At 40.7% G+C, this 26,922-nt stretch overlaps 1 protein-coding gene and 1 long non-coding RNA gene across 2 annotated transcripts in view; one reads left to right on the forward strand and one right to left on the reverse strand.

Annotated features, from left to right (window-relative positions):
• Positions 1 to 663: 663 nt before the first annotated feature.
• Positions 664 to 26,922, forward strand: part of epas1b (endothelial PAS domain protein 1b) — an 85,076-nt gene continuing 58,817 nt past the window's right edge. Inside the window, exon 1 of the mRNA XM_031316086.1 lies at positions 664 to 997. Within this exon, the coding sequence (XP_031171946.1) occupies positions 972 to 997 (26 nt within the window). The 5' untranslated portion in view covers positions 664 to 971. The remainder of the gene's footprint in view (positions 998 to 26,922) is intronic.
• Positions 3,468 to 26,745, reverse strand: LOC116061744. The gene is made up of 4 exons (XR_004107801.1): positions 26,735 to 26,745; positions 12,803 to 12,808; positions 8,778 to 8,780; positions 3,468 to 3,743 (listed from the first exon to the last, which is right to left on the reverse strand). It is a non-coding gene; the product is annotated as an uncharacterized LOC116061744 (long non-coding RNA).

The raw sequence follows: 26,922 nt of genomic DNA on the forward strand, positions 1-26,922 counted from the left end.
CGACCAGAGCGTTAAGCAGAAAGTTTGAAGTCAACTTTATGGTAATGAGCTATGACGCGGTTCAGCGGCAATCGACGACGAGCAACCAATCGGAATATAGGTGTCCAATATTTTCAGGCTTCAACCATTGCTGCTCAATCAGAAAGACAGGGTCAGGGAGAGAAAGAGATAGATTCGTTAGGCATTGAAGAAAGAGTAGGAGAGGAGGACAGCATCCAACAGCGTGTCTTCCTCAGTTTTTGATACTTGATTGTTACAAAAATAAGTACTACTTACTGGAGTTCCACAACTACACATATCCTCTACAACTGTACAATATGGGCTGTATTATTTGTGTCCCCCTCAAAAACTGCTCTTGAGAAATTCCATGTGTGTTGTCCCCCACAACTGTTGAAGAAATGTACGCCCATGCAGACACAGCTCGCACCTGTTGCAGATCAGGTATAAACAGGTAGGAGAGCTGAGCGCGCGGGGGAGGGCGGGGCTGGTCAGGGAGAGAAGGGGGCGGCTCCAACCAATCAGCGTGCCGGGCTCGGGACAGCGGCTTACACGGTGCCAGCGGAGCTTTCAGGTCAGACAACCGAGCAGCTCTGGGAGTTCTCAGAGGAGAAAAAAACGAGAAAAGTTTGGACGAGCGGATCTGCGGGCGGTTTGTGTGTCAGCAGCAGCGGCAGTTCAGCGTTTATCCGCAGCCTGTGTCAGGGTTTCTCTGCGGGTGAGAGGCGGTACAATCCTCAGCAGTGTTCTGAGACTGTACGGCCACGATCCCTTCAGCCAACCAAGCCAGCCAGCCCAGCCAGCCAGCTTGTATGGACTAACCCACAGCTTTTATGACATGATCTGTCAAAGGGCTGCTTCCGACCTGCGCACGTCCATGTGAAACCTGCACACGTTACTTAGCCCATTTTGACCCTTAAAGTTGGACTTAACATAGACTCTCGGGGAATTACAACACAAAAAAACAAGAAATCATGACTGCCGATAAAGAGAAAAAGAGGTAAGACATTTAATTTTTTTTTTTTTTTTCCCCTGTGTTTTTTTTTCTTCTTTTTAATTTCCCGTCGGTTATGAGTTCATTAATCCGCGGCTTGCAGATAATAGTGTTTGTTCAGTGTACAAATTGCCTGACAGTTGGCCTCTGTCTGTGCAGAGACCTGTTGCATGTGACTTGGCCTGCATGCGTTTCTGCTCCGAAAGTGGTTGTTATAAATCACAGTCACAGCCAGACAGTGGCTTCATGTGGCGTTTAATACCCAAAAAAGCTTAATGTGTTTTTAATGCAGAAATGGCACGTTGGTAGTGATTAGACTCTTATGGAGTAAGTGGGTGCACTTGATTTAGTCTGTACTTGACAGAAGATTGAGTTTGCTACAGACTGTAATTGAGTTTAACATTTTATTTATTTATTTTTTTAAATGTCATGCAACCTTGAAGGACTTTTAAGACTTGTTTCTTATGAGTGAACACATGCAAAGTCCAGCCAAACATACTCCAAATGTTAAACTAAAATCTGAGGATGTGCAATATCCAGAAGTGCAATATCTCAGCTGTTTTTGTTTTTATAGGTCACAGCAAATACACATTTTACCTGAACGCTCAGAAATAGCCCCCCCCCCCCCCCCCACCGTAACACTGAACAAAGTCAATCAACACTGTTCTGCTCATCTACCTCATGTATATTTTCAATCTTACGATTATATAATTGTTATTAATATTTCACCATTGCACTGAACTGCCTTGCACTGTATTTATATTCAAATCTTAAATCTCAGACCATATTGATATTGCACTATTCCTTCCCTCTCTTCAATTGTTATTGTAGCCTATAATATTTTGTAAATTTCTAAATTCTGTTGTATTGTTATGCTGTATACTTAACAGTATAACACTGTCCTTTCTGTTTTTATTCTTTATATGTTAAGTGAGTGTTGTACTTTGAGAGCAAAGATTAACCAGAGTCAAATTCCTTGTTTGTTTGCGCAAACCATGGCCAATAAAGCTGATTCTGATACATATTTTGCTTTTTTCTCTATTTTGAATTACTGTTTGATGCAGCTTGTGTGAATCATTCTGTGAAATGGCGCTCACCTTAAGGATAAACAAGCAAATATGCAAATAAAGTCCCTTATAAAGTGAGGTAGTTCTTTACATGAGTTGCTGATCATAGGTGAACAGTTTTGTGGGTGTTTATGTAGCTCGGCAGTGGCTCAGGGGCAAGAGGAAGTACATTTTAGTGATCTTTTTTTAAATAAAAAAAAAGAGAACGAACGCTGTGGTTTGTCAACATGAAGCTCCAATTTCCTGCAAAGTCAGTTCTTAACCTCTACCCTTCTTTCAGAGGCAATCACCAATCAGTCCTGACAGTATAGATATCAGACTGCACTGCCTAGTCAGGAAGTTTCTCGAAATCTAGTAGCTGTACAGTATAGTGGGCTTTCCTGTAGAGGAGATTACAGCTGCTTAATCACCACTCAGAGTTCTGCTAGATCTGAAAAATTGCTGCCACATATTTGGTGATTTAATTGGTAGCAGCTAAGACATTTTTTACTCTGCTTAGTAGAGCTGGGAGATATGGAGAAAATCAAATACCGCGATATGTTTGACCAATTACATCAATATCGATATTGTAGGGTTTACACAATGAGAGTTTTGATAAATAATCCTCAGTAATGTCGACTTAATGACTAAGTGGGTAAAGGCAAATAAAAAGAACAGCTAGAACAGTCTGGTGTGTTCAGAAAATCAAAATCTAAGACGATATCTTGTCTCGTTTCACAAAATCCATATATCGATATATTGCCCAGCCCTAATGCTTAGTCAGCCGAAGCCCCACATAATGTTTGCTCCTGAAACAGCCCGCCACACATTGATTTACATAACACTACTCTGTGCTACACACCCGGGGGAAAACAATATGTTTATTAATCACTGAGCTAGGGCTGGGCGATATGGAGAAAAAAAACAATATCACGATATTCTTGACCAAATACATCGATGTCGATATTGCGATGATATTGTAGGGTTGACGATTGCTGCTTTCACAAAATATTTTAACGGATTTTTAGATAAATAATCATCAATAATTTAGTAAACAGTTTCAAGTGAAATTTAGAGCTGGGCAATATATCAATATTATATTGATATTCTGATATGAGACTAGATATCGTCTAGATTTTGGATATCGTAATATGGCATAAGTGTTGTCTTTTCCTGGTTTTAGAGGCTGCATTACAGTAAAGTGATGTCATCTTCTGAACTTACCAGACTGTTGTAACTGCTCTATTATTTGCCTTTATACACTTAGTCATTATATCCACATTACTGATGATTATTTATCAAAAGTCTCATTGTGTAAATATTTTGTGAAAGCACCAATGCTCAACACTACAATATCGTTGCGGTATCAAGGTATTTGGTCAAAATTATAGTGATATTTGATTTTCTCCATATCGCTCAGCCCTAAGTGAAATTATAGAGAAAAAATAGATAATTTCTTCCCAGCTGTATACTGACTGTGTTTACATGCTTGCACACAAATGTGACGTTAAAACAAATCTGCAATTCTTCAAATGATATTCCCTCAAAGTGTTTCACAACAGATTTTCTGAGAAAATTGAGTTAGTATGTGATTGTTATTATCAATTTAGACGTCATTGCATGTCACAATAGCTCGATATATGAGTTCATCACGATATGATTCCATTGAAAGACGATAAATCATCATATTGAACTATTGCCCAGCCCTACATTGAGCTTCTCGAGTCTTTTTCTTGACATATTTGAGGTCTGCCTACTTTTCAACAACTTCTTTGTTGTGTCGTCAGTGTGTCTTCCTGCCTTTTGGTTGTTAATTGTTTATGAGGTCATGGGCCTAATCTTGTGAAATAATGCTGTCCTGGTTTCCAGCGTGTCCCAGTTTGTGTCGCCACAACAGCTTTTAGAGCTGCGAAGATGAACCCATTAGTTGTCAACTTTTAAATAAATTGCCAACTATTTTGATGAAAGATTATTCGCTTTAAGTAATTTTTTTTATGAAAAAAGCCAAAAATTCTCTGACTCCAGCTTGTTAAATGTGAATATCTTCTAGTTTCTTCTCTCCTCTGTGACAGTAAACTGAATATCTTTGAGTTGTGGATAATAACAAGACATTTGAGGACGTCATCTCCGGCTTTGGGAAACACTGTTTGACATTTTTTCGGACATTTTATAGACCGAACAACTAATCCATTAATGGAGAAAATAATCCACAGATGAATCGACAATGAAAATAATCGTTAGTTGCAGCCCCATAAGTGATCACACCTGTCAAAGGGAAAAAGAATTAACACTTCACATGTAGGGCTGCACGATATTAGGAAAATATCTAATTGCGATTGCCATATGATTCACGATATTGGAGGGAATGATCATTTTTGTGTCATTATTCTCATTTTCATTGAAAAATATTTAAAAAAAATGATTGAAGTGTGATTTTTTTTTTTTTTTTTTTGCGAGGATCTGTACCAAACAAAGATTTTTTCTTGTAGTCTGCAGGATACGATTTGTAGGCCGGGACGTCTCTGCAGCACCACAATACTTTATTTTAGAATGGTTTGACATATATTTTGCCTTTAACAAATATTGCGCTCCCCTGCGAGTTTGGATATTGCACTAGTCCATATTGCGATTTCGATAAAATTGCGATTCATTGTGCAGCCCTACTCACATGTGGAACATCTTTAATTTAATTGGCTCTTTCTTTGCAATGAGATCACAGATGTGTAATCGTGACATGGACACAAAAACAAATGGGACATTTAAATTTCGAGACTCTCATGGATGATAAAGAATCTACTTACACACTAAGTAGGAGACGAACATTGATTTGAATCGGCAGAGTTGCGTTGGCCTGACGCCTTGGTGTCTGTCTAAGGTCCAACCCTTGTGACTCTCTCCTCTCCGGCTCTCATCTCTCACAATCGCTATCAGATCAGGCGCAACATGAACAGAGCAGGTATTAAGATGGAGGACAGAGACACTGGACTCTCTGTCATCGGGGATGAAAGAGAGAACATAACATTAAGAGGCAGAAAGTGAGAGGAGTGCAGGGCTGTGTTCAAAATTCATTCATACAAAGTATGACATAGAATTGAGTTTGTAGTGCGTTCCAACTGCACAGTACACTCTAAGAAATAAATCCGTAAAATAACAGAGAAAGTTCTGGCAGCTTTTACCCTGATTTTGCCCCGTAGCTCATTGGCCATTGATCACATGGTCAGTAGGTAAAAAGTCACATGATTGGTGTGAACAGGTAAAGTCACATGACAGACCATGTTAAGCAGTGAATCAATCATCAATAGTCAAACACAATATAAGGACAACAATGGTAACAAACAAGCAACACATACCACATTTTATTTTTTATCATTTATCAATAAGGGATTGTTACAAAAATGACCTGTCTTCACTCCTGAGCCAAAGACACCGTACTCAAAACAGTGGTTCTCAGGATTGGCTTACACTTTCTGTCCCTCCAGTAGAAAGTCATCTTGGAATGACAGCCTTTAGATTTTTTTGCCCCAATTCTCTGGAATACTGTAGTTTGCAGAGTAATCTACAGTTGGATGCACTAATACCAATGGGTCGATTCAAAATTTTGAATAGCGACCTCATTCATTTTAACTCTGACTGTTTGACATAGTATAGTCATACGTCTTTGCATTTGGATCAGTGTCATTTTAGAATGCATCTCTCACTTTCTACTGCTCATTCTTAACTTCTTTGTATGAAATGCTGTCTACTTGTCTTGATACTTAGGTCTTTCTTATTTTCATTTAATTGTATTTTTGTTTGATATTTCACTTTGTACTAAGGTCATACGTTTGTGTGTGTGTGTGTATATATATATATCTATCTATCTATCTCTATCTCTATATCTATATCTATATATATATATATATATATATATATATATATATATATATATATATAACATCTTTATGTCTCTCAGTATTCAGGTATAAAGGACACACAGGCTAAACAGCACATGGCATTCTTAATCGTTAATTTAGAAAGCAGTATGCAACTACATACAGATTGAGTACGTTAGTATGCGATTTAAAACACAGCCCAGGCGACGCCTTGATGCTTCCACCGGAGAGCTATCGTCCATTTTAGATAAGAAGGAGACCTACAAGTGTGTCTCTGTCAGGCTGCACATGAAGTGTGTGTGTGTGTGTGTTTGTGTGTGTAAGAGACTAGTTTCTGTCTCCTCATTTTTCCTCTGTCAGTGTGTTTGTATTACACAGTAGCACATTGTCGTCGCTGCTGCCTGGAAGTCATAATTGCTCTGATAAGTTGTGTAATTCACGACGGCTGCTCGGCAAACACACAGCGTGTTTGTTTGAGATGCAGCGCTTCAGATTAATTTCATTAATAACTCATGTTTATGAGAGGATGAACTCAAAGGAATGTCTTTATGCGATTGGTTGCTTGCTGTTACGCAAATGTTAAAGGGACAACTTTTTTTTTTTTTTTTAAATAGTTTTTTATAGACCAGAATTCCTGTCAACCAAGATCTGCCTCAAACAAGAAGATGATGCTGTATGTGTATGTGAGAAATAATACACAATGTAGCACTAGACGTCCCAAAAGCGCACGGACACACACACACACACACACACACACACACACACACACACACACACACACACACACACACACACACACACACACAAAAAACATCTTTTGGCACTTCAAGGACTCCTTATCTATGAGAAATCCTGATGCACAATAACCGAGTTTCCTCTGTCGACTGCCTTATCTTTGATGTAAGAAGTTAATTACACTGTTGCCACTTTTAGAAGAGGGGGGGGGGCACATCCAGGCAAAAAATACTCAGGTGCAAGACAGAAAAATACTTAACTGCAGGACACAAAGTAGGTCTGCACACTGTTAGGCTGTTAGGCTTGAGAAAAACAGACTTTTTGTGGAGGCGGTAATCCGCTCAAATCACTATCACCTGCTGGACCAACACTTTCTTTCAACTTGATTTCATCTGGCTTCGCGATAAAGTAGCAAAACGTGTGCAGAGTCATCACTTTAACACTAACCCTACACACCAATGTTAAACTGTGACAATGTCTGAACACACGTTATGTGTAAACTGTGATTTTCCCCAAAACTGTTAAAGATATTAAATCTAAATACCAACATTTGGGTGAACTTTTTGTGTATAATTTAGAAAATTTGTAAACTGTAACATCTATTGAGAAAGTCTACTTTATGCTTTAATTTCCATTAGTTGTGCTAAAAACAAGCGCAAAGATGTGTCCGGTTACGAAAACACATTTTTGGAAGCTGTTTCTGGGATAAAAATAACTAGTTGCCTATGTTTCATGGTCTTTTAACCAAGGATTTCATAGTTTTTCTTTTAAAGCATAATGTTTTGGTTATTTTCTTTGTACAATAGGTTCAAATGTGTTGACGCATTTAAAGTTTGCATTATTTTTCTGGGAGTCACACTTTGGTGAGGAAGATCTCGTAGTTTGAAAACGTTGCCTTTTTAAAAGTAAAAGAGAAATGAATTAGTTAAATTAGTAATTATGTTTACTGAGGTAATAAATCAAGTGAGAAGTAGGGTCATTTTCTTCTAGACTTCTATAGAAACAGACTTCTTTTGGGAGCCAGAGTCGCCCCCTGCTGGAAATAAGAGAGTGCAGAATGTTTTTCTGTGCATACAAAACAGCGTAACACATCTACAGATAGAAGTCGGACAGGACTGTGTGTACGACTGATTTAGTGAGACACAAATAAGTGCTTATAACTGTATGTTACTACAGCTTTGACTACCGTTGATGCACGGAGCAGCCATGTTGGATTTTGGGCTCAGGGTACCCAGAGGTTGTCCTAGTTACGAGCTCTGAAATCTGAGTTCGGGGGGCCGTGTAGTCTATATCGACGACGTTTCTTTTCCAGGATTGTTCAGGTGCCACCGGAGGTTTCGCCGGATGTCCGTCAACTTCCTCTTTCTTTGTGTTGGCGTTCTAAACTCCGGTGGATTTCTGAGGACTATGGTTAACTGCTCCTCAGATCTCTGCAGGGTAAATCCAGACAGCTAGCTAGACTATCTGTCCAATCTGAGTTTTCTGTTGCACGACTAAAACAACCTTTGAACGCACACATGATCCACCAAAACAAGTTCCTTCCCAAGACTGTTTTGCAATAAACCAGAGCACGTTTTTCTCCCATCCTGGAATGCTGTGGGGACTAGCCAGACCTTCTTTTTCAGCGCTGTGGAGGAAGGTCTGGCAATGCGAGACTGGGGGGGGGGCATGTTTCTGACTAAAATTCAACTTCCGAGTACAAATGGAACGCACTATAACCCCAGTTAACTGTCCAGGTTGTTGTGGTCTGTCACAGCTTCAGTCAGCTTTTACCAAATGTGACACGGTACCTAGCCTAACACATCACAAGTGTTTCTCACCTTACCCTTCCACCGCTCACTACATTAAATAGCTTTGTTTTTACAACCCCTGACTGATACCAGAAATAAATTTAGGGCCTGTGAGGAACCCCAGTCACTTCTTTCAACATGCGAGTCGGCTGGAAACAATGTTCAAAGGTCAGAGTCCAGGGCAGCTGCCAGGCAGATATACATTACACGACTGTGGAGAGATTGATCCATACGGGTGTATTTTCTCTCTCTTTTCAAGACCTCTTGGGTGGACTAAGAATGTGGGATCTGAAAAATATGAATTAAAATACTGTAGCTATTCTCATCAAGCCATTTATCCTACTTACTGTAGCGCTACTTAAGGATACGTGTCTTTTAAAAAGCTACGTTAGGAGATAAATTCACATATAAGATTGTATTTTCAATGGAGATATAATTAGCATTTCGCACTAAGATACATAAGAAAGCATTAGAATTACTTAAAGTAATATGTGCATGACTGCATACGGGAGGAAAAATGAAAAATCTTCCCCTGTCAGTTTTGTCTTGCATTGAAGCTTTGTTAAAAATCCCCTGTGTGTGTATTAAATTGTGAACCTTCCCTCCTTAATATGAGTCTGCACATGAAAGATGAAACCATTTACTGCCACCATCGCCGGCCTGGTGCCATCAGTTTTATCATCTTTTACCGTAAGAGGTGTTTAGAAATAGTTTGCATTTCCTGCTTAACAAGGTATCTTAACTCAAAGTCCACTGACTCCCATTTTCTGAAGATTTCAACTGCATCTCACAGTCTTCCTCTGCTCTGTTAGCATGACGTGTTTTTGGTTTAGGCTGTGCGTTCTAATTTTTTATTCCGCGTTTAGACAAGCGATATGGGGGGGGGAATCTGCGTGCATATGGTGGCGCAAAAGTGTGTGAAATGCGATCCACCAAGTCCGCGCACCTGCATAAGACCTTTCTTCTACTTCTCTCCCTCTCCTCCTCCTCTCTCCGTCTCCTCTCCCTAGTAGTGCGAAGCGAACAACAAAAGCTGACAATTTTGAATGGACAGACGAGGAGGTGGAGTTATTGCTCCAAACAATGCACACACACACACACACACACACACACACACACACACACACACACACACACACAGCAGGGGTGCTGTGTCTGCAGCTATACACCCTGCCCCGCCGGTCTAGGCGTACGCTGCAACTCCTCACTCCCTAACTATAAGCTTTATCAAAGAGGAGGGTTTTCAGTTTATTCTTAAATGTGGTGATGGTGTCTGCCCCTCGAACCCAGATTGGGAGCTGGTTCCACAGGAGAGGAGCCTGGTAGCTGAAAGCTCTGGCTCCCATTCTACTTTTAGAGACTCTAGGAACCACAAGTAACTCTGAGTTCTGGGAGCGCAGTGCTCTAATGGGATAGGAAGGTACTAAGAGCTCTTCTAGATATGATGGTGCTTGACCATTTAGAGCTTTGTAGGTCAGGAGAAGGATTTTAAAATCAATCCTGGATTTTACAGGAAGCCAATGCAGAGAAGCTAATACAGGAGAAATATGATCTCTTTTCTTAGTTCTTGTCAGAACACGTGCTGCAGAATTCTGGATCAGCTGCAGAGTCCTAAGGGACTTATTTGAGCATCCTGATTTCTATAGCTTTTCCTAGTAAGGAATTACAGTAGTCCAGCCTGGAAGTAACGAATGCATGGACTAGTTTTTCAGCATCGTTTTGCGAGAGGATGTTCCTAATTTTGGCAATGTTTCGAAGATGGAAAAAGGCTGTTCTTGAGGTTTGTTTGAGATGGCCGTTAAAGGATATATCCTGATCAAAAATAACTCTACACTATACTAGATTTCTGACAGTAGTGCTGGAGGCCAGGGCAATACCATCTAAGGTAGCTATATCTTTAGATAATGAAGTCTGGAGGTGCTTGGGTCCCAACACTATAACTTCAGTTTTGTTTGAGTTTAACATCAGAAAATTGTGGGTCATCCAGGATTTTATATCTTTAATGCACGCTTGAAGTTTAGCTAACTGACCGCTTTCGTCTGGCTTAATTGACAGATATAATTGGGTGTCGTCTGCGTAACAGTGAAAGTTAATTGAGTGTTTCCTAATAATATTGCCTAAAGGAAGCATATATAAGGAGAATAGAATTGGTCCAAGCACCGAGCCTTGAGGAACGCCATGGCTAACTTTAGCGTACTTGGAGGGTTTATCGTTAATATTAACAAATTGGGATCGATCAGAGAAATAGGACTTAAACCAGCTTAGTGCGATTCCTTTAATGCCAACTAAATGTTCCAGTCTCTGTACACTGAAGTCTCAAACATGACATGTAAACTGTGATTTCCCAAAAAAACTGTTAAAGATATTAAAACAGCCATTTAGACAAACGTAGCTTAAAATGTGTTGACTCATGTAGTTTATATATTTGCATTATGTTTCTGGGTTTCAGTTTAACAAAGTTGTGGGCCTTTTTAAAGAGCAGTCCTCACAATGAGTCCTAAAAAAACTTTTTCACAAATGTTGCAACATCTTTGTTGGATTGCTGCCAAAAGTCAAAAGAAAAAACACAAATCAGAAATCTAAAAAAGGGTTCATTGCAAAGTAAGTAACATTTGCAAGGAATTTGCCTTGGTGGTTGCTGTATACATAAACAAACAAACCAAAATATTTGAACATTAATGGATTGAGTGAGAATGTGCAAAAATATATAGAATGTGCTCGGATCCTGGAGCGGCTTCCTTCTATGCATGCTGTGTTCCTGCTGCAAACGTTGAAGGATGAGTTTGAGGCACTTAAATGATCTTTAGGTTTAAAATGTCTCCTAAACACAGATCATTGCTGCTCCTTATTCTTATGTTTGCGCCGCCTTATTAAATAGATAGCTTTCATTGTCATTGTTCATGGTTGTTCAACATACGACATTTGGAGAGCTGTTCAGTGAAAGACAAAACCAAGACATCACATACATTCAGCAGAGTTTTTCCTGCATAGAGGATTTTTTTTGGCAAAAATATTCTAAATTCTATTGTGTTGTTATACTGCATACTTAACAGTATTTTTTTTTTTAAATATAGTTCTTACTGGCCTCTCTGTGTTTATTCTTTATGTTAAGTGAGTGTTGTACTTTGAGAGCAAAGATTAACCCGAGTCAAATTCCTTGTTTGTATGTGCAAACCTGGCCAATAAAGCTGATTCTGATAAGGTAACACAGACTCAATACCTTTTACAGTATGCAAACTGATCATGCCCCCCCCCCCCCCCCTTAAAAAAAGTCCATTCTAAGGCAGGAAAAACCCTGATTCAGGACATACGATTTAAATAAATCTGCTACTGCTACTGCGTCTTTGTGTCCTCCTCCGTTGTGCAAACTCCTAAAATGACAGGGGAGGGAGAGGGAGGAGAACTAGTTGCCAAAAACAAGATGGAGAGGACAGAAAGCTGTGAAACAAAGTCAGCTGGGTGATATAGCAATGAACACGAGTCAAGTCTAGTAAAAAGAGACGAGTACAGAGAGAGAGAAGCAGCTCTGACATGGTGTTGGACGGTTCAGGCCTGTCAACTCAGCGCTTCACACCGCCGCAGCACTCTGCAGCGAGCCCGGGCCCGGTTGGCACGGCGCCGCCATGCCTCTTTTGTGTGCTAACCCCCGTGCCAACTCCCCGGCCTCCCGACTCTACCCAAACATCACGCCACTTAGCGCAGCCGCTCAACCTGCCCTCTGAAAGACGGAGGAATGCAGCGAGAGACGGAGAGGGTAAAGCCCAAATGTTTGCAAGTGGAATGAGTGGATTTATTGCCTCTTGAAGACAGCAAAAAAAACTGTTTTAGTTTTCAGAGATGTATTGAGTTAAGTGAATTAACTCAAGTACTTTGCTTCATTACTGTTTTAAGTTTGTGCATTTTTCCTCTGTATTGCAACAAAACATATTGCACTACTAAATTTGATTACTTTGCAGATTCATGCTTTTATGGGATATTATCATCTTTTTTTATAAAATAAATTCTGAAAGTGTTTTGCCACTAAGTCTTTTGTGGTTCAATTCAAGTCTTAAGCAGTGAACTGTTATTTTTTTCGGACTGCAAAGAACAATTATTCTCATAAATATTCAATTAAATACTATTTGATTCACAGAAAATAGTTCACCCCCCTCCCCCCAGAGCCTCAGGTGACATCTTCAATAGCCTGAAGGAATGAATGTATTCAGCCATGTACCGTACTTCATGCTGACTTCTCTCTGCTGAGTAATCGGTGTGTTTTAGGGGCTGTGGTGGACACGGAATTTCCCAAAACCATTGTCCCGCATCATTTTGGGGAAACAGTTTTTACGTCTACATGACACATCGGGAAGCTGAACCTTGAACACTGACGTTGCACTTTTGGTTTGATAACTTACAAGAAATTCCTGCCCTGTAAAGATTCCCTGCCCTGACTCGACTTGAACTTTGTGACAGATAAATATAAGGACAGAATGTATTACTTTCCTTAAAAAACAAAACCAAAAAACAAACACACAAACTTTAATTAACACAGACTGAGCTAAAAAAAAAAAAAAGAAGTCAGATTTTTATCTATGTTTTTGATTAATTTAAAAAAAAAATGTTATTAAAGTTTATTTAGATAGGAACTGACACAAAAACATACTGTAGATAAAATTAAACAGTCATCTGTTGTATGTATCATGAAACTAATTCACGAGGGGTTTTGGTTAAAAATAAAAATACAGTAACATTATTGAAAATAAGAGAGATGAAACAAAATGGAATGAAATGAAAAAGGAAAGAAAGTATACAGAGAGAGCACAGTGTAAAAACTAAATATGAGAGCTATATTGTTTCTGAATTAGCGACAATTTTTTTTTTTTTTTTTTTTTTTTTTTTTGAAGGTGGCTAATGTTGGGATACATTTCAAGTGGTCTGGCATAGAGTTCCTTAATTTTGCCCCCTTTACTAAAAAGGCAGTTTGGGCAAACATTGTTCTTTACGGACAGGGATACTACAATTGCCTTTTAACGCTGCTCGGGTGGTGGATCTGGTACCACTTTGCTGTCTTGTTATTGTTTTGCGAATGGTTGGGGGAGCAGCGTTATTTAGGCATTTAAAAGGCATGTAAAAGAAAACAGATAGGGTCCTACAGAAAATATTACACAAAACAGAAAGCATATCGAGATGCATGAATGACAAACGCTTGATTATTTAATTTTTTTGACGTGTCCGGAAAAAAAGAGTGGGAAGAATGAAAACAAACCGGCAGCAACGTAAGAAGCCACTTCAGTCTGTTTGTCAGTTTTTGAATGAGTCTCTCGGCAGCTAAGAATCTGTCTTTGTGCTTCGAGACTCCGCTGTTTGTGTTTGGGGTTTTCTAAAGCTCTTATTTAGCGTGTAAACACGTAAGAGGAAGATGGCACGAAGCACAGGGAGACAAATACAAACTGGGAGCTAAAACGGAGTGAGAGACTGTTATTTATTTTCAGATGTGCTAGAGAGACAGAGGCTTCCCAGCTGTGTGGGTAGTTTGGTTTTGTGATTTTCATTGTGATTTAGTTCTCTGTGGAAAGATGAACAGCCGGGGCCGTTCGAAGAGTTAATGACTGACTTTAGGTTTTAAGCTGAGCCAGCTGTTACTCGTGGTGGACTTTATACTTTCAGATGTGTAGATTCAGACCAGCAGCGGTTTACCACATCACTGCTGAGAGCACTACCAGTGAGTAGAGTGGAGGACAGAGTAGGGCTGCATGATATGAGGAAAATATCTAATTGCGATTATTTTGAAAGACATTAAAATGATTATAGTGTGATTTTTGCGAGGATCTGTACCAAAACAAAGATTTTTTTCTCTAGTCTGTAGGATACAATTTGTAGGCCGGGACATCTCTGCAGCACCACGATACTTAATTCAGAATGGTTTGACACAAATTTTGCCTTTAACAAATATTGCGCCCCCCCTGCGATTTGGATATTGCACTAGTCCATGTTGCAATTTCGAAACAATTGCGATTAATTGTGCAGCCCCAGGACCGAGCAATCATACCGAATGTAAAGGCTAATAAAGGGGTTTTCAGTGATCGCCACTTTCAGCAACTTTCCGTACTGTATTGCATGACAATGCCTGCTTATCGGATGAGGATTATTGTTTTAGTTTTTTGCTGCTTTTTACTGAAAAATCTAGGGCTGGGTATTGCTCAAAGATTTATGATACCGATACCAATATGGTGTTTGGTGTTTTACGTCCCCAACGTCGCCTTCCAGGCAGCGCGGCAATGGTTATGTTTAGGGTTAAACGTACAATATGTAACTTTATTAGCCAGCTGAGAGACGGGTGTGGGTGGGGATTGCCGGGGGAATCTCCGCAACGGCGAGGACGTTCGATAGCCGTTGTGCAGCAGCAGAACATCTCCCAGCTACCCGGAATGATCTCCCCTTCACTTTTCTGTAATCTTAACTTTTCGTTTTGGTGTTTAACCCACCTTTTGTCGGGTTAATTTAGCTAACCGTAAAGACAGCTAAACGCAAAGGGGGGAGAAATTCGGCAGGGAGGAGATTTTCGGCGGTTTTGACGGAAGTTAGGAGTCACTAGAGGGTGAGAGCTTATATGACGCCACTGATGGGCGACTAAAGGAAATGCTCCGTGTCTGAAATAAAATAACAGATTTCTCTGAGTTTGACATTTGGTGGAAACATTTGGGATAGTGTAAGAACACAACTCATAAAAATATATAACATAGGTATGGTCGTTTTTGACATTTTAATGCAGAAATGTTACATATTGTATCTTTAAGGTTAGGGTTAGCTGCCTGGAAGGCGACGTTGGAGGCTTAAAACACCATCGAGCTACCAATACCGGGAATTCGATACCGGAACCTAAACGATACTTTTTCCGATACCAACTTTATAAAACAAAAATGAATTGCAACGTTACACATTGTGGCACAGATCTTCTTATTTATTTTTCAGCTCCTACTACGTGAGCCCCGTCTCTGTGTAACGTAGAGTTTTTCCTACGTGTCTCTACGACGTGTAGCGTTAGACAGCCAATCACAGACTTTATAAGATCTTGGTAGAAGAATGCTGCATGCTTATTGGCTCACTGATGCAGATGAGATTGACTCCTTAGGTATTGTAATTGGGTATTGAATGTTGTGTAAGTAATGATTTCTATACCCAGCCCTGGAATAATCACAGATTTCTTTATTAAAAGGAGCAGATACTGCATTTTTTATGTTGTTCTGTTTCCAAAATGTGTTGTTTCCTGCTGCCAGAAGATGCTGATTACCGCTGACAGTAATAAGTGTTTAATTACTTCCTTATTTTCATGCCGTAGGCAAGGTCTTCCTGCAACATTTACAGCTCAAGGAATTGAAGAAAAATTTGACAAAAGCAAATAAGCTCCTGATTACTTGCCAAAGAAAGTTTTAAAAACTGTTGAAAATCCTTTGCAGTTTTGATATTTTTTTTTTAATCCAATTTCATCCAGCCGGTCCTCACCCAGAAAACGGCTGTATGGGTCGATTGTGCAAGCAGCTCATAACGATCCACAAGTATCTTGTTTTTGTTAGGCGGCGAGCTCTCGACAGAGACAGCAATCAAATATTGCGACAGCAAACAAGGTTTTAGGAAACGATCGTGGGCGGGGTTACAAAATGTAAGTTTCAGTGACAAACGGGACACAAACCCAGGGTCTCTTGGGTAAAAGTCCTGTGTTGTTTGACCCATCCACCACCCCAACCTGAGTCCTTACGCAGGTTTTCAGTCCGTAATACTATTTGCTACCGTTGTCGCTCTTAATACTACGTCATCTTACAGTGCTGTGGTCGAGCTGCTACTGTGCCCGGTGCATTCCATACAGACCATAGACTGTTAATATTAATGGACAAAGCATCCGGTTCGGCGAAGTACTGCAAATGCGGAAGTGCCTTAAACCTGCATTCTATCTGAATTCCAGCAGGGGGCGACACGTGCGGTTGCAAAAGGAGGTCGGTTTCTGTAGAAGTCTATGAGGAAGTGACGCATTTCGCTTCATATTGACTTTCTGGTCTCAATCTCTAGTTTTAAGTCTTCTGCAACACAGAATGATGTTCATTTTTTGAATAATGGTCTCGTTGATTTTAAAATCAACAATAAAGCAGGGGGTGTTTTAGGACGTGGCTACGATGTGATTGACAGTTCACAGCCTGTCTTATATGTACTATAACTATGGGACAAAGATATATTTAAAAACTAGCAAAGCTAAATCTTACCTCGAATTATGTAGGCTAGTAGAGCTGGGCAATATATCGATATTATGTCGATATCGTGATATGAGACTAGATATCGTCTTAGATTTTGGATATATATCGTAATCGTGGCATAAGTGTTGTCTTTTCCTGATTTTAAAGGCTGCATTACAGTAAAGTGATGTCATCTTCTGAACTAACCAGACTGTTGTAACTGCTCTATTATTTGCCTTTACCCACTTAGTCATTATATCCACATTACTGATGATTATTTATCAGAAATGTCATTGTGTAAATATTTTGTGAAAGCAACATTAGTGAACACTACAATATCGTTGCGGTATCAATATCGAGGTATTTGGTCAAAAATATTGTGATATTTGATTTTCTCCATATCGCCCAGCCCTATAGGCTAGCTTTCAGCAACAGTTGCATCCAGATTGCCAGTGAAAGTGTGTAACGTAGCAGCATTTCCAACTCTTAGCTGACGTCACAGTCAGATAGCGCCCAATAGACTATGGCTCTTCCCTCTCGTCTAAAATCGTCACATCTGCAACCAGGATGGCTGCGCCGGTAACGGCAAACTCGACGACTCATAGCAGATCTCCACAAACCAATGGGTGACGTCACACATGCTCTGTCCATTAATATTAACAGTCAATGATACTGACGCTAAAGGGGGATTTTTGCATCTGTATCTGACGCTGAGAGCCCCTCACCAAGTGTCAGTATTTTATGTGTTGGGAGTGAGAACGGGTTGGCTGTAAAGTCCCTTTGGCCCTTGGGCCCCCTCACCGTGAGGAAAAACAGCAGAGGAGGTCTGGGAAACCTTTCTTTGCGTCTTTCCATTGTTATTTTTATCTCACTCATTCTTGCCTGCCCGCCCACTCTTCCTCCTGCTTTCTGTCTTTGTGTTGTTTTTTTCTTCTGTGTCTTTGCTCATATCACATTCTCTCATATTTATCCTTGCTTCCCAGCTGGGCTCTCTGCCTCTCCTCGCTCACTTTGTTGTAGTCCCCTTTTGCCTCCATGTTTGAGGTCATTTGACCAGGCTTATACAGTATGTTCCCCTCTCTCCCCTCCTTCAGAACTCTGTCTCCTTGCCGTTTCCTATTTCCTGTCCGCCAGCTCCCTTCTTCTTCTTCCTCTGCTACCAAAATGGCTTCCTGAACCACTGTGTGTCGCCTGGCTCAGCTCCAGGTCCTCCCAGACTCCTTCAGGTTGAAGTCCAGCTCCCCTGAAGTCAGGTCAAGTTCTCCCATTTTCCAGCTCCTCTGTGACAGTAAACTGAACATCTTTGAGTTGTGGACAAAACAAGACATTTGAGGACGTCATCTTGGGCTTTTGGAAACTAACCCGTTCTCACCCCCAACTCGTCAAATACTGGCGCTTGGTCAGTGGCTCTCAGTGTCAGATACCAATGTAAATATCACCCTTTAGCGTCTGTATGGAACGCACTGGGCAGAGCAGCAGCTCGACCGCGGCGCTGTCAGATACGTAGTATTAAGAGCAACAACGGTAACGAGTAGTATGAAAGATGGAAAATCTGCACAAGGACGTTGTTGTCAGTTGTCAGTTGTTGTCAGTTGGTGGATGGGTCAAACAACACAGGACTTTCACCCCGGAGACATAGGGTTCGTGTCCTGTTCTTTTTGTTCCGCGTGTCACTGAAACGCACATTTTGTAACCCCACCCACCATGTTTTCCTAAACCTAACTGTCCCGTTCTTGTGCCGCATGTCAGTTAAACGTACCTCCCGACCCAGAGCGTCAAGAAGGGATGGCAGGAGTCCCGAACAAGCGTGTCTAAATATGATGCCAAAGGGCTAGATGCTGTAGACCACACAGGTCAAACTCAAGGCCCGCGGGCCACATCTGGCCCTTTGCAAAGTTTGATCTGGCCCCCATATCATTTCAGATTCACAATAAATTTTGGACCGACTAGTTTTTGTCACTTTTTACAAAGTTTTGGGTGCTTTTTTTTTCAATGTTTTTGACCCCTTTTCTGTCATTTTTGGCATTTTCTTAGACATTTTTGTAGACCAAACTGTGAGATGTTTGACTTTTTCGATGACATAATAATAATAATTTTTTTTTATGGGCGCCTTTCATAGCACTCAAAGACACCTGACAGTTAAAACAAGCAAAAAATACAGTTAAGAAAGGCAAATATAATTAAATTAAAACAAACATTTAAAAGATTGAGATAGAAAATTAAAATAAAGCAATCTAGCCATTATTTTGATGGAGAATGGAGTCATGTGGGGTAGGCCTTTTTCGGAAAAGGTAAGTTTTGAGGGAGGTTTGGGTAGAGACTCTATGGTACGGATGGATAGCTGGAGGGAGTTCCAAAGATTAGGAGCAAAATGGCTGAAGGCTCTAAACCCCATTGTGGACAGGCGGGCAGAAGGAGTGAAAAGCAGTGAGGAAGAGGAGGATCGGAGTGTTCGGGATGTATAGGGCTGAAGGAGTTCAGAGAGGTATAGAGGAGCGAGATTATGGAGGGCTATAAAGCAATACATCTCTGGCCCTTGGTGTGATTCTCATTTTCAAGTGTGGCCCTTAGGGAAGCTGAGTTTGCCTCGAGGCTTTTTTGCAGCGGCACTGTTGCTCAATCTGGCAGAAATGCCAATAAACCAGAGCACGTTTTTCTCCCATCCCAGAATGCTGTGTGGACTAGCCAGACCCTCCTCCACAGCGCGGTGTAGGAAGGTCTGGCAATGCGAGACTATGTAAAGTGTGTCTGTGTTGAAAGGAAGTCTAAAGAGAGTCTTCCTCGCTGTCTGTCCCCCCTGTGTGTTAAAAAGCTTTCTCCTTCCGCCTCATTTTCAACCATTTTGGACAATCTCGCTCTGCAAAATTGAATTTGTGACTCCAACAATCATTGAAAACACACTTGAGCTGAGAGGAGCTGAAAGCTAGACACCGCTGCCTGCATCCGAGCTTGTTTTCTACCATCGGCTGAAGCTTTCTGGAATAACATTATGAACACACTAATGTCCCAAGATACAGGAGATAGTCCATCTGGGTAAACATTCAACCTCAACTTGTTGTACTTTACGCTTGCATAGATGTTAGCTAACATACAAAAAACTTGAGTATCACTCACTCACTGACTTTGACTTTTCTTTTTAACTGTGTTGCAAATTGTAAACTGGTACGGTGACAAAGTGAAAAATGGCACGAGGCTCGCATTCCTTTCTCTTTAAGTCTCTGTAATCCTTTTCTACAGATTACTCTTAGTCATTGCTTTTCAGTTTGCATTTCAGGACACAGAAAACTAATGAAATGCAGCTTTCTCTTTCACCTCAGTTATCACATCTCTCTCGCTCGGTCCTAAAACACAAGTGCAGTACAGACTCGGTTTTTAAAAGAGAACTTGCTTTTATCACTAGAAGGAACGCACAAACGGAATGTTCCTTCATACAGGAAGTGCACTACAACGCTCCTGCAAATAAAAACCAAAGCTTGTTGTTTAGGGATCATCGGGCCGTTTTTTGGCAGTTTGCAGATTATCTGTATCTGCGTTTTATTTGCCTAATAACCGATAAAGTTAATGAATTAGAAAGTGTGCTTCTTTGGCTCGGCTACAGCTCTGTGTCTGTCCCTCTGCTTCGGTTTCACTCACCACTGAGTCTGACTTAATGTCCCGCCCACAACACTATCTGTCTTTCTGTTACTGTGTATTATGTTGAAAGTTTTGAGTTGAAGTTTGTAACGTTCCAAAATCTTAAAGCTTTGTTGCGTAACTTTTTGATATTAATGAACGTCACGTTACATTCAAGTCATTACCAAATGAGTAGCTACAAAGCTGATTTAGACACAACTCTCTCTGTATTTCTCAGTATGGTGATGTTCAGAAGATCGTGGCGTCCAGTAACTTTCCCGCGCAGAAACTCGAGTGAAGATAGTGACCTCTTCTGAAGAGTCATCATGTTTTTTTAATCCTCCGTGTCCTCCTTGGCTACTAGCAACTGTGTATCGCGAGCACGATAACGGAAGACTTGTATCATGTGGACGTGCCGACAGTTTTGTTGTCATTACTTAGAATTCCTCATGGGGGCGACACTACGCGCTATAGCTTTAATTTTGACTTAAAGATTTTCATTTTCATTGTAAATGCATATCGGTTCCATATATCGGTTATCGGTTTCATTAACTACTAGTAAACGGTATCATTATCGTCCTTGAAAAACCAGTATTTGTCGATCCCTAATGTCATTTCCACAGAGAAGTTTGTCTTTAAACTCCCTGATATTGTTACCACAGTTCAGTGCTCCGAGGTTGTATTTAGGGATGCACCGAATCCAGATTTTTGGGGTTCGGCCAAATACCGAATCCATTGGTTAAGATTCTGCCGAATTCCGAAACCAAATACCGAATCCTACTCCCATCCTCAGTCCATAAGACAGTAAATACATTAATGAAGTAAACAATGTTCGCAGCAGTGTCTTTTTCATTTTATTTTATTTTAACTGTAAAAAAAAAGAAAATGGTAATGGTCGTCGGTAAAAGTTTTTAGCTGTGACTGTTGGATGTTTCATTCGCAAATGTAACAGCAGTGATGTTGTGTATAGTTTAGGGTCCTTGCCACCACCAGACAAATCAGCATTACAAATTGAACATGTAGCTGGACTTGAATGGCCTTCTTTTGACTGAAAGTACTGCCAAACTACACTTTTTCTGCTCCCGAGTTCCATTTCCACTTTCTCACAGCCTACAGCATTGAACGCTCCACCTACGTAAACACCTTCCCGTAATCAACAACGGCGTCATTACATCGACCAGCGTAGCGCGCGTAGTGCAAGCGTAGGGTTCGGTTCGGTGGAAAAGAATTCTAAGGTTCAGCAGAAACCGAACCCCGTCAAAAAGCCCAATATTAGGGCAATAATCCTGGATTCGGTGCATCCCTGGTTGTAACTTTGTTTTTCCTGGAGAACTAGCATTTTGAATGGACAAATCAACCGAAAACAAAAGTTGCCCCCAGATACTACATTCAAGAACATTCAACCCACCTCATTTTGCTCAAACGCTTCCTACGGCTGCTTTCTATATCCGTCCCTAAGCCTTCGTTCTACCTGTCCATTTGAAACGAACCCTTCAGTCCGCTCTCGCGTTGTCAATCAAATCCCACGTTTGAGATCTCCGAACTCAAAGATGAATTCATCTCTGACAGCTCAGATTGTTGACACTTTTTTTGTTTTTGTAAAACACTAAATGAGCAGTTGATTAAGATAAGATAAGATAATATAGACTATTAATCCCACTCTGGGGACATTCCTGTGCTACAGCAGCTCAAAAGATTTTTTTTTTTTACGCACATCAGAACACAAATACACATTAAGTAGACATTAAGTAGACCTAAAGTATAAGGAATACAAAAAATAGAATTAGTTATAATAATAATAATAATAATAATAATAATAATAATAGTTGTAATAAAACAAACATATTTACACAATAAACACGTTATATATATATATATAAACAGACTGGGGATAAACACAGTTATCATGTTAAACTCATTGTAATGAAAATGTTGGATACTTAAATAAATATTATCACATTATACATAATACTGTGACAGTTATGATATTGTTTTTCCATATACTGTACAGCCGACCCCCTAGATTTAGGAATGTTTGTCATTTCAGATGCACACTTGTGGTTGTTGAAGCTTAATTTTTTTTGGCATCTACTGTATTGAGGTAAATAATGAAATTGTTATGATTTTGTTTTGTGGTCATAATGCGGAGACCTATGTACACTGATGCACATTTTATTAGTGCTGGATTTGATTCATCTTACGTAAAAGCTATACATTTTATATCTCTTTCATTTCTTTATTCGGTCCCGTCTCCTTGCCTGTTAAAAGGGTCAGTTCACCAAAGTTATAAAACATTTTTTTCTCACTTGCCCTTATGTATCCGTACAGGTAGTCCGTTATCTTTTTGTTCTTCAATTTTGAGATGTCGGTGAGATAAATAAGACTCATAATATACATTAGAATATAAAAACATGATACCAAAGAGAAAGAACTCAAACTTCATCTGAAACATCTCTTAGTTGTAGTAGAACATTTTTCCGATAAAACACATTGACAATAAGTAACTGGGAAACTGTTCACGAGACAGTTATGTCAAATAAAACCTATAATATCTGCATGGCATACATACAACTCTATTCTATGCTATATTTTAATATCCCACAGTGCCAGTTTAAGTCTCAGCCCTGCAGCTTGTTTGGTATTCTGACGGAGGGTCACTGTGTGGTCAGCCGAGCTCCCTCACACCACCTGTGCTCTCTCTCTCTCTCCTTGTCTCTTTTTCTCTCTCTCTCTCTCTCTCTCTCTCCTTGTCTCTTTTTTTCTCTCTCTCTCTCTCTCTCTCTGCTTGTCTCTCGGTCTCTCTGTACCGTTGTCTCCATCTTCCTCTCCCTCTCTCTGTCTCCTCTCTCTGTCTGTCTCTTCTTTCTCTCTCTCTTCTTTTCTCTCTGTCTCTCTCTCTTTCTCTCTAACTCCTCATTACTCTCTTCCTCGCTCTCTCTCTTCTTCTCTCTCTGTCTGTCTCTTCTTTCTGTCACTCTCTCTCTTTCTCTCTCTCTCTCTCTCTCTCTCCTTTCTCTCCCTCTTTCTCTCTCTCTTTTTTGTCTCTCTCCTTGTCTCTCTGTCTCTCTTTCCCGCTTTCTCTCTCTCTCTCTATCTCTTTTCTCTCTCTCTTTCTCTCTCTCTAACCCCCTCTTTTCTAACCCTAACCCTAACCCTTGTATTTATTGGCCTGTTGTTTTGAAAAGAGATTATTTTGTAAATAACGGGTTGGAACATTAATTGAATAAAGTTCCTTTAAAAATCAAAATATCCCTCTCTCTCTCCCTCTCCTTCTCTCTCTCTCCTCTCTGTGCCTCTTTCAATCAGCTAGTCTATCCCGACCATCAGCGTGGCGTGGGCGGGTTTGTTTGTTTGTGCCAGAAAGTGTGTGTGTATGTGTGTGTGTGTGTGTGTGTGTGTGTGTGTGCGCGCCTCTCTTTCATGGACTATCAGAATCATCAGCAATCTCCTGCATCGTTCTTCCCCTGATTGAGCTGAAGTCGGGGCCCCTGTCTGGGATAGCTGTTTGTTCGGCTGTGTGTGTGTGTGTGTGTGTGTGGCTGTGTTTCCAGAACTCTATGTTCCTCAGGATCACAGATTAGCCAGCACTGTATTGTTGCTCTGTGTTTGTGCTCGACTAGGCGCCACAACTACAGGAAGACCCACCGTAAGCAAGGAAAGGTGTGTGTGTGTGTGTGTTTGTGTGTGTGTGTGTGTGTGTGTGTGTGTGTGTGTGTGTGTGTGTGAGCCTTCTACAATAATAGCAAAAGATAAACGTATGAATATATTTTTGCGCAGAAGGCGGACCGTAGATTTTGTCTCCCGTTACTTCCATTGAAAGTGCATTAGGAAAGAGGAGGAATGATTACAGCGAGCAAAACGTGTGTAGTTGTTCATAAGGGCAGCTTACTATTGTTTTAAAGTGGACTACAGTGTTTCCTCCCCCCATGTTTCAGGTGTTTTATGTCTTAAAACAAAAATGAATGAATTATTTTTTTTAAAACTTGAAACACTTGAAGTTGATCTTCAAACAGGCAGACTGTTCCTTTAAGACCGAGTTAAGGTGCGGTCAGATGTTCAGGCTTCAATCGGCGTCAGTGAAATCTGTAAAATCTTGAAAGTGATCAGAACATTTCTGCAGTAAATGATCCGTGGATAGCCGTTATGAACTCACAGTACCTGTGCCAGGCCCACACACACACACACACACACACACACACACACACACACACACACACGGAGCCTGACACCTGCTCTGGTTACAGCATCTGTTTCCGAAGCACCTTTTGTTATCACAACACTCATGTGGAGTTAATGTGGGGCCTGTGTTTCTGTAAATGTGTTTATGTGTTTGAGAGTTAATGTTTGTGTGTGTTTTGCGTGTATGCATGTTGCATGACAAAGCTGACTATTCATTCTGAACCTGAGTTAACCGTTTGCACACAAGATGACAAAACTGTGAGTGTAAAGAAATACAAATGACTCTTCTTAAATACAGTATAGTTTTCCCATGTCACCTCGCATGGGAAAGCCAATTTCCGTACATTAGTACACCAGCTCTGATAATCTGTTCACATGCAGATAGGAACAGATGAAGCGCTGTGCAGCGCTGCTGCAGGGGAAAGCTGTGTTAACAGTCTCATTACCGCCAGCAAGAGAGAGGAACACACACCATACATCCTCTCTGTGTTGCTTTTTCTTTCTTTGCTCTGTGAAGATTTGGACTGAGCGCGAGAGCCGAGCGGGATCGGGAGCTTTCATTTGTTTGTGTCGTGTATGTGCACATGTTGAACGTCCTCGGGGCCTTCACTGACAAGTTAATCACAGAGAGAAAGAGAAGTGATTGAAAAAGCCTGAGGGTGTGAAGAGATTAGAAAAGAAAAATGAATGTGCGCTGAGAGAGGGGAGGCCAGTTGCCGTCTTCACTGGGGAACAGAAAAAGGGAAAGTCAGTTTACTTTGCCCAGGAGCTAAACATAGCGGGCTTCAGGTAGAATCTGGCTCAGCTGCATTGTTCAAATCTGTGGCAGCCTGTTGGGCAGGCAGGGGGGCGGATGATGTTGATTGATGGTTGTAAAAGCAGCATTATAGATATAATAATAATAATAATAATAATTCAGTAAAAGTTGTAAACATCAGCTGCAACATTAGCAGTACTTTGTTAGCATAATTTTGCTAGCCTTAGAACGGTTTCTTGTGCGCATGACAAAGAAGAGTTCCGTATGTGCATAGAGTCCTGAGGGCCGCATTTTTCTATTACAGTACAAGGAAAAAAATCTGCAAGTGCACTGAAAACATGTCAACTAGTAGAAATCAGCACAAAGTTGTATGCTGATAGTGATTGATAGGCAATTAATCAAAACATTCCTATTGACCTATTGATTTATTGGTAAAAGTAACTGGTGACAGTTTGTTGCCTCTTTTTCATTTTGAGGTGTGAACAAAGAAATCCAATGCAATTATTTAGCACTCAATGTCATCTGTCAACCCTAACCTGTGTCTGTCTGTCTGTCTGTCTGTCCGTCTGTGTGTGTGTGCATGAATGTGTGTCTGTGTGTGTGCGTGTGTGTTGCTGTGGTTTAGAGTGACAGCGTTACTTCTGTCACAGAGGTTTCAGAATGCCAGGTATGCGTTTTCTGTGTGTGTGTGTGTGTGTGTGTGTGTGTGTGTGTGTGTGTCTGTGTCTCTCTCTCTCTCTCTCTCTCTCTCTGTCTCTATATCCATCTTTTAATAATCTAGCCATCCATCAGTGATGGAACAATGTAAAATGCTCTGTTTCAGAATTATAGCAGCATTATTGGAAATAAATACTTAAAGTATAGACGTAACGTTGTACTGGTTGTGCAGTAGACTGTCTGTTTACCCTGCAGAGATCTGAGGAGCAGTTAGTCTATAGCGACCACGTTTCACTTCCAGTATTGTTCCTCATTTTGGCCAGATATCCGTTATCTTGCGCCTTCTTTGTGTTGTAATTTTAAACTCCGGTGGATTTCTGAGGACTATGGTTAACTGCTCCTCAGATCTCTGCAGAGTAAATCCAGACAGCTAGCTAGACTATCTGTCCAATCTCAGTTTTCTCTTGCACAACTTTTGAACGTACACATTCCACCAAAACAAGTTCCTTCCCGAGGCTATTTTGCAGCGGCACCGTTGTTCCGTCCGGCGCTTAGCACCGCCCTCAGACGATTGTGATTGGTTTAAAGAAATGGCAATAAACCAGAGCACGTTTTTCTTCTATGCCGGAATGCTGTGTGGACTAGCCAGACCTTACTTTGCAGCACTGTGGAGGAAGGTCTGGCAATGCGAGACTGAGGAGCAGTTAACCATAGTCCTCATAAATCGACCGGAGTTTAGAACACCAACACAAAGAAAGAGGAAGGTGACGGACATCCGGCCGAAAAAAACGTTGATATAGACTATAGAAAATACAAAAAGTACAACAGTGCTGTCCGTCCTCCTGTTACTAACATCTAAATCTCCGACTAACAGCCTCTATGAAAAGCTACGGTAATGAAAGCAAATGCAGCATTATGAGCACAAACAAACATCTGGGCAGGCTGCAGGTTGACTTCAGATGTCCTTTTAGGGTGACGCATGCAATGTTTGCATGAGTGCAGGTTCAGGATAATGAAAATAACTGGCAACCCGCATCGCCCAGGCTCAGGTTGCTATTCTCACAGATCTAAAAGCAGCA

This window comes from Sander lucioperca, chromosome 15, assembly GCF_008315115.2.
Source record: "Sander lucioperca isolate FBNREF2018 chromosome 15, SLUC_FBN_1.2, whole genome shotgun sequence".
NCBI lineage: Eukaryota > Metazoa > Chordata > Actinopteri > Perciformes > Percidae > Sander > Sander lucioperca.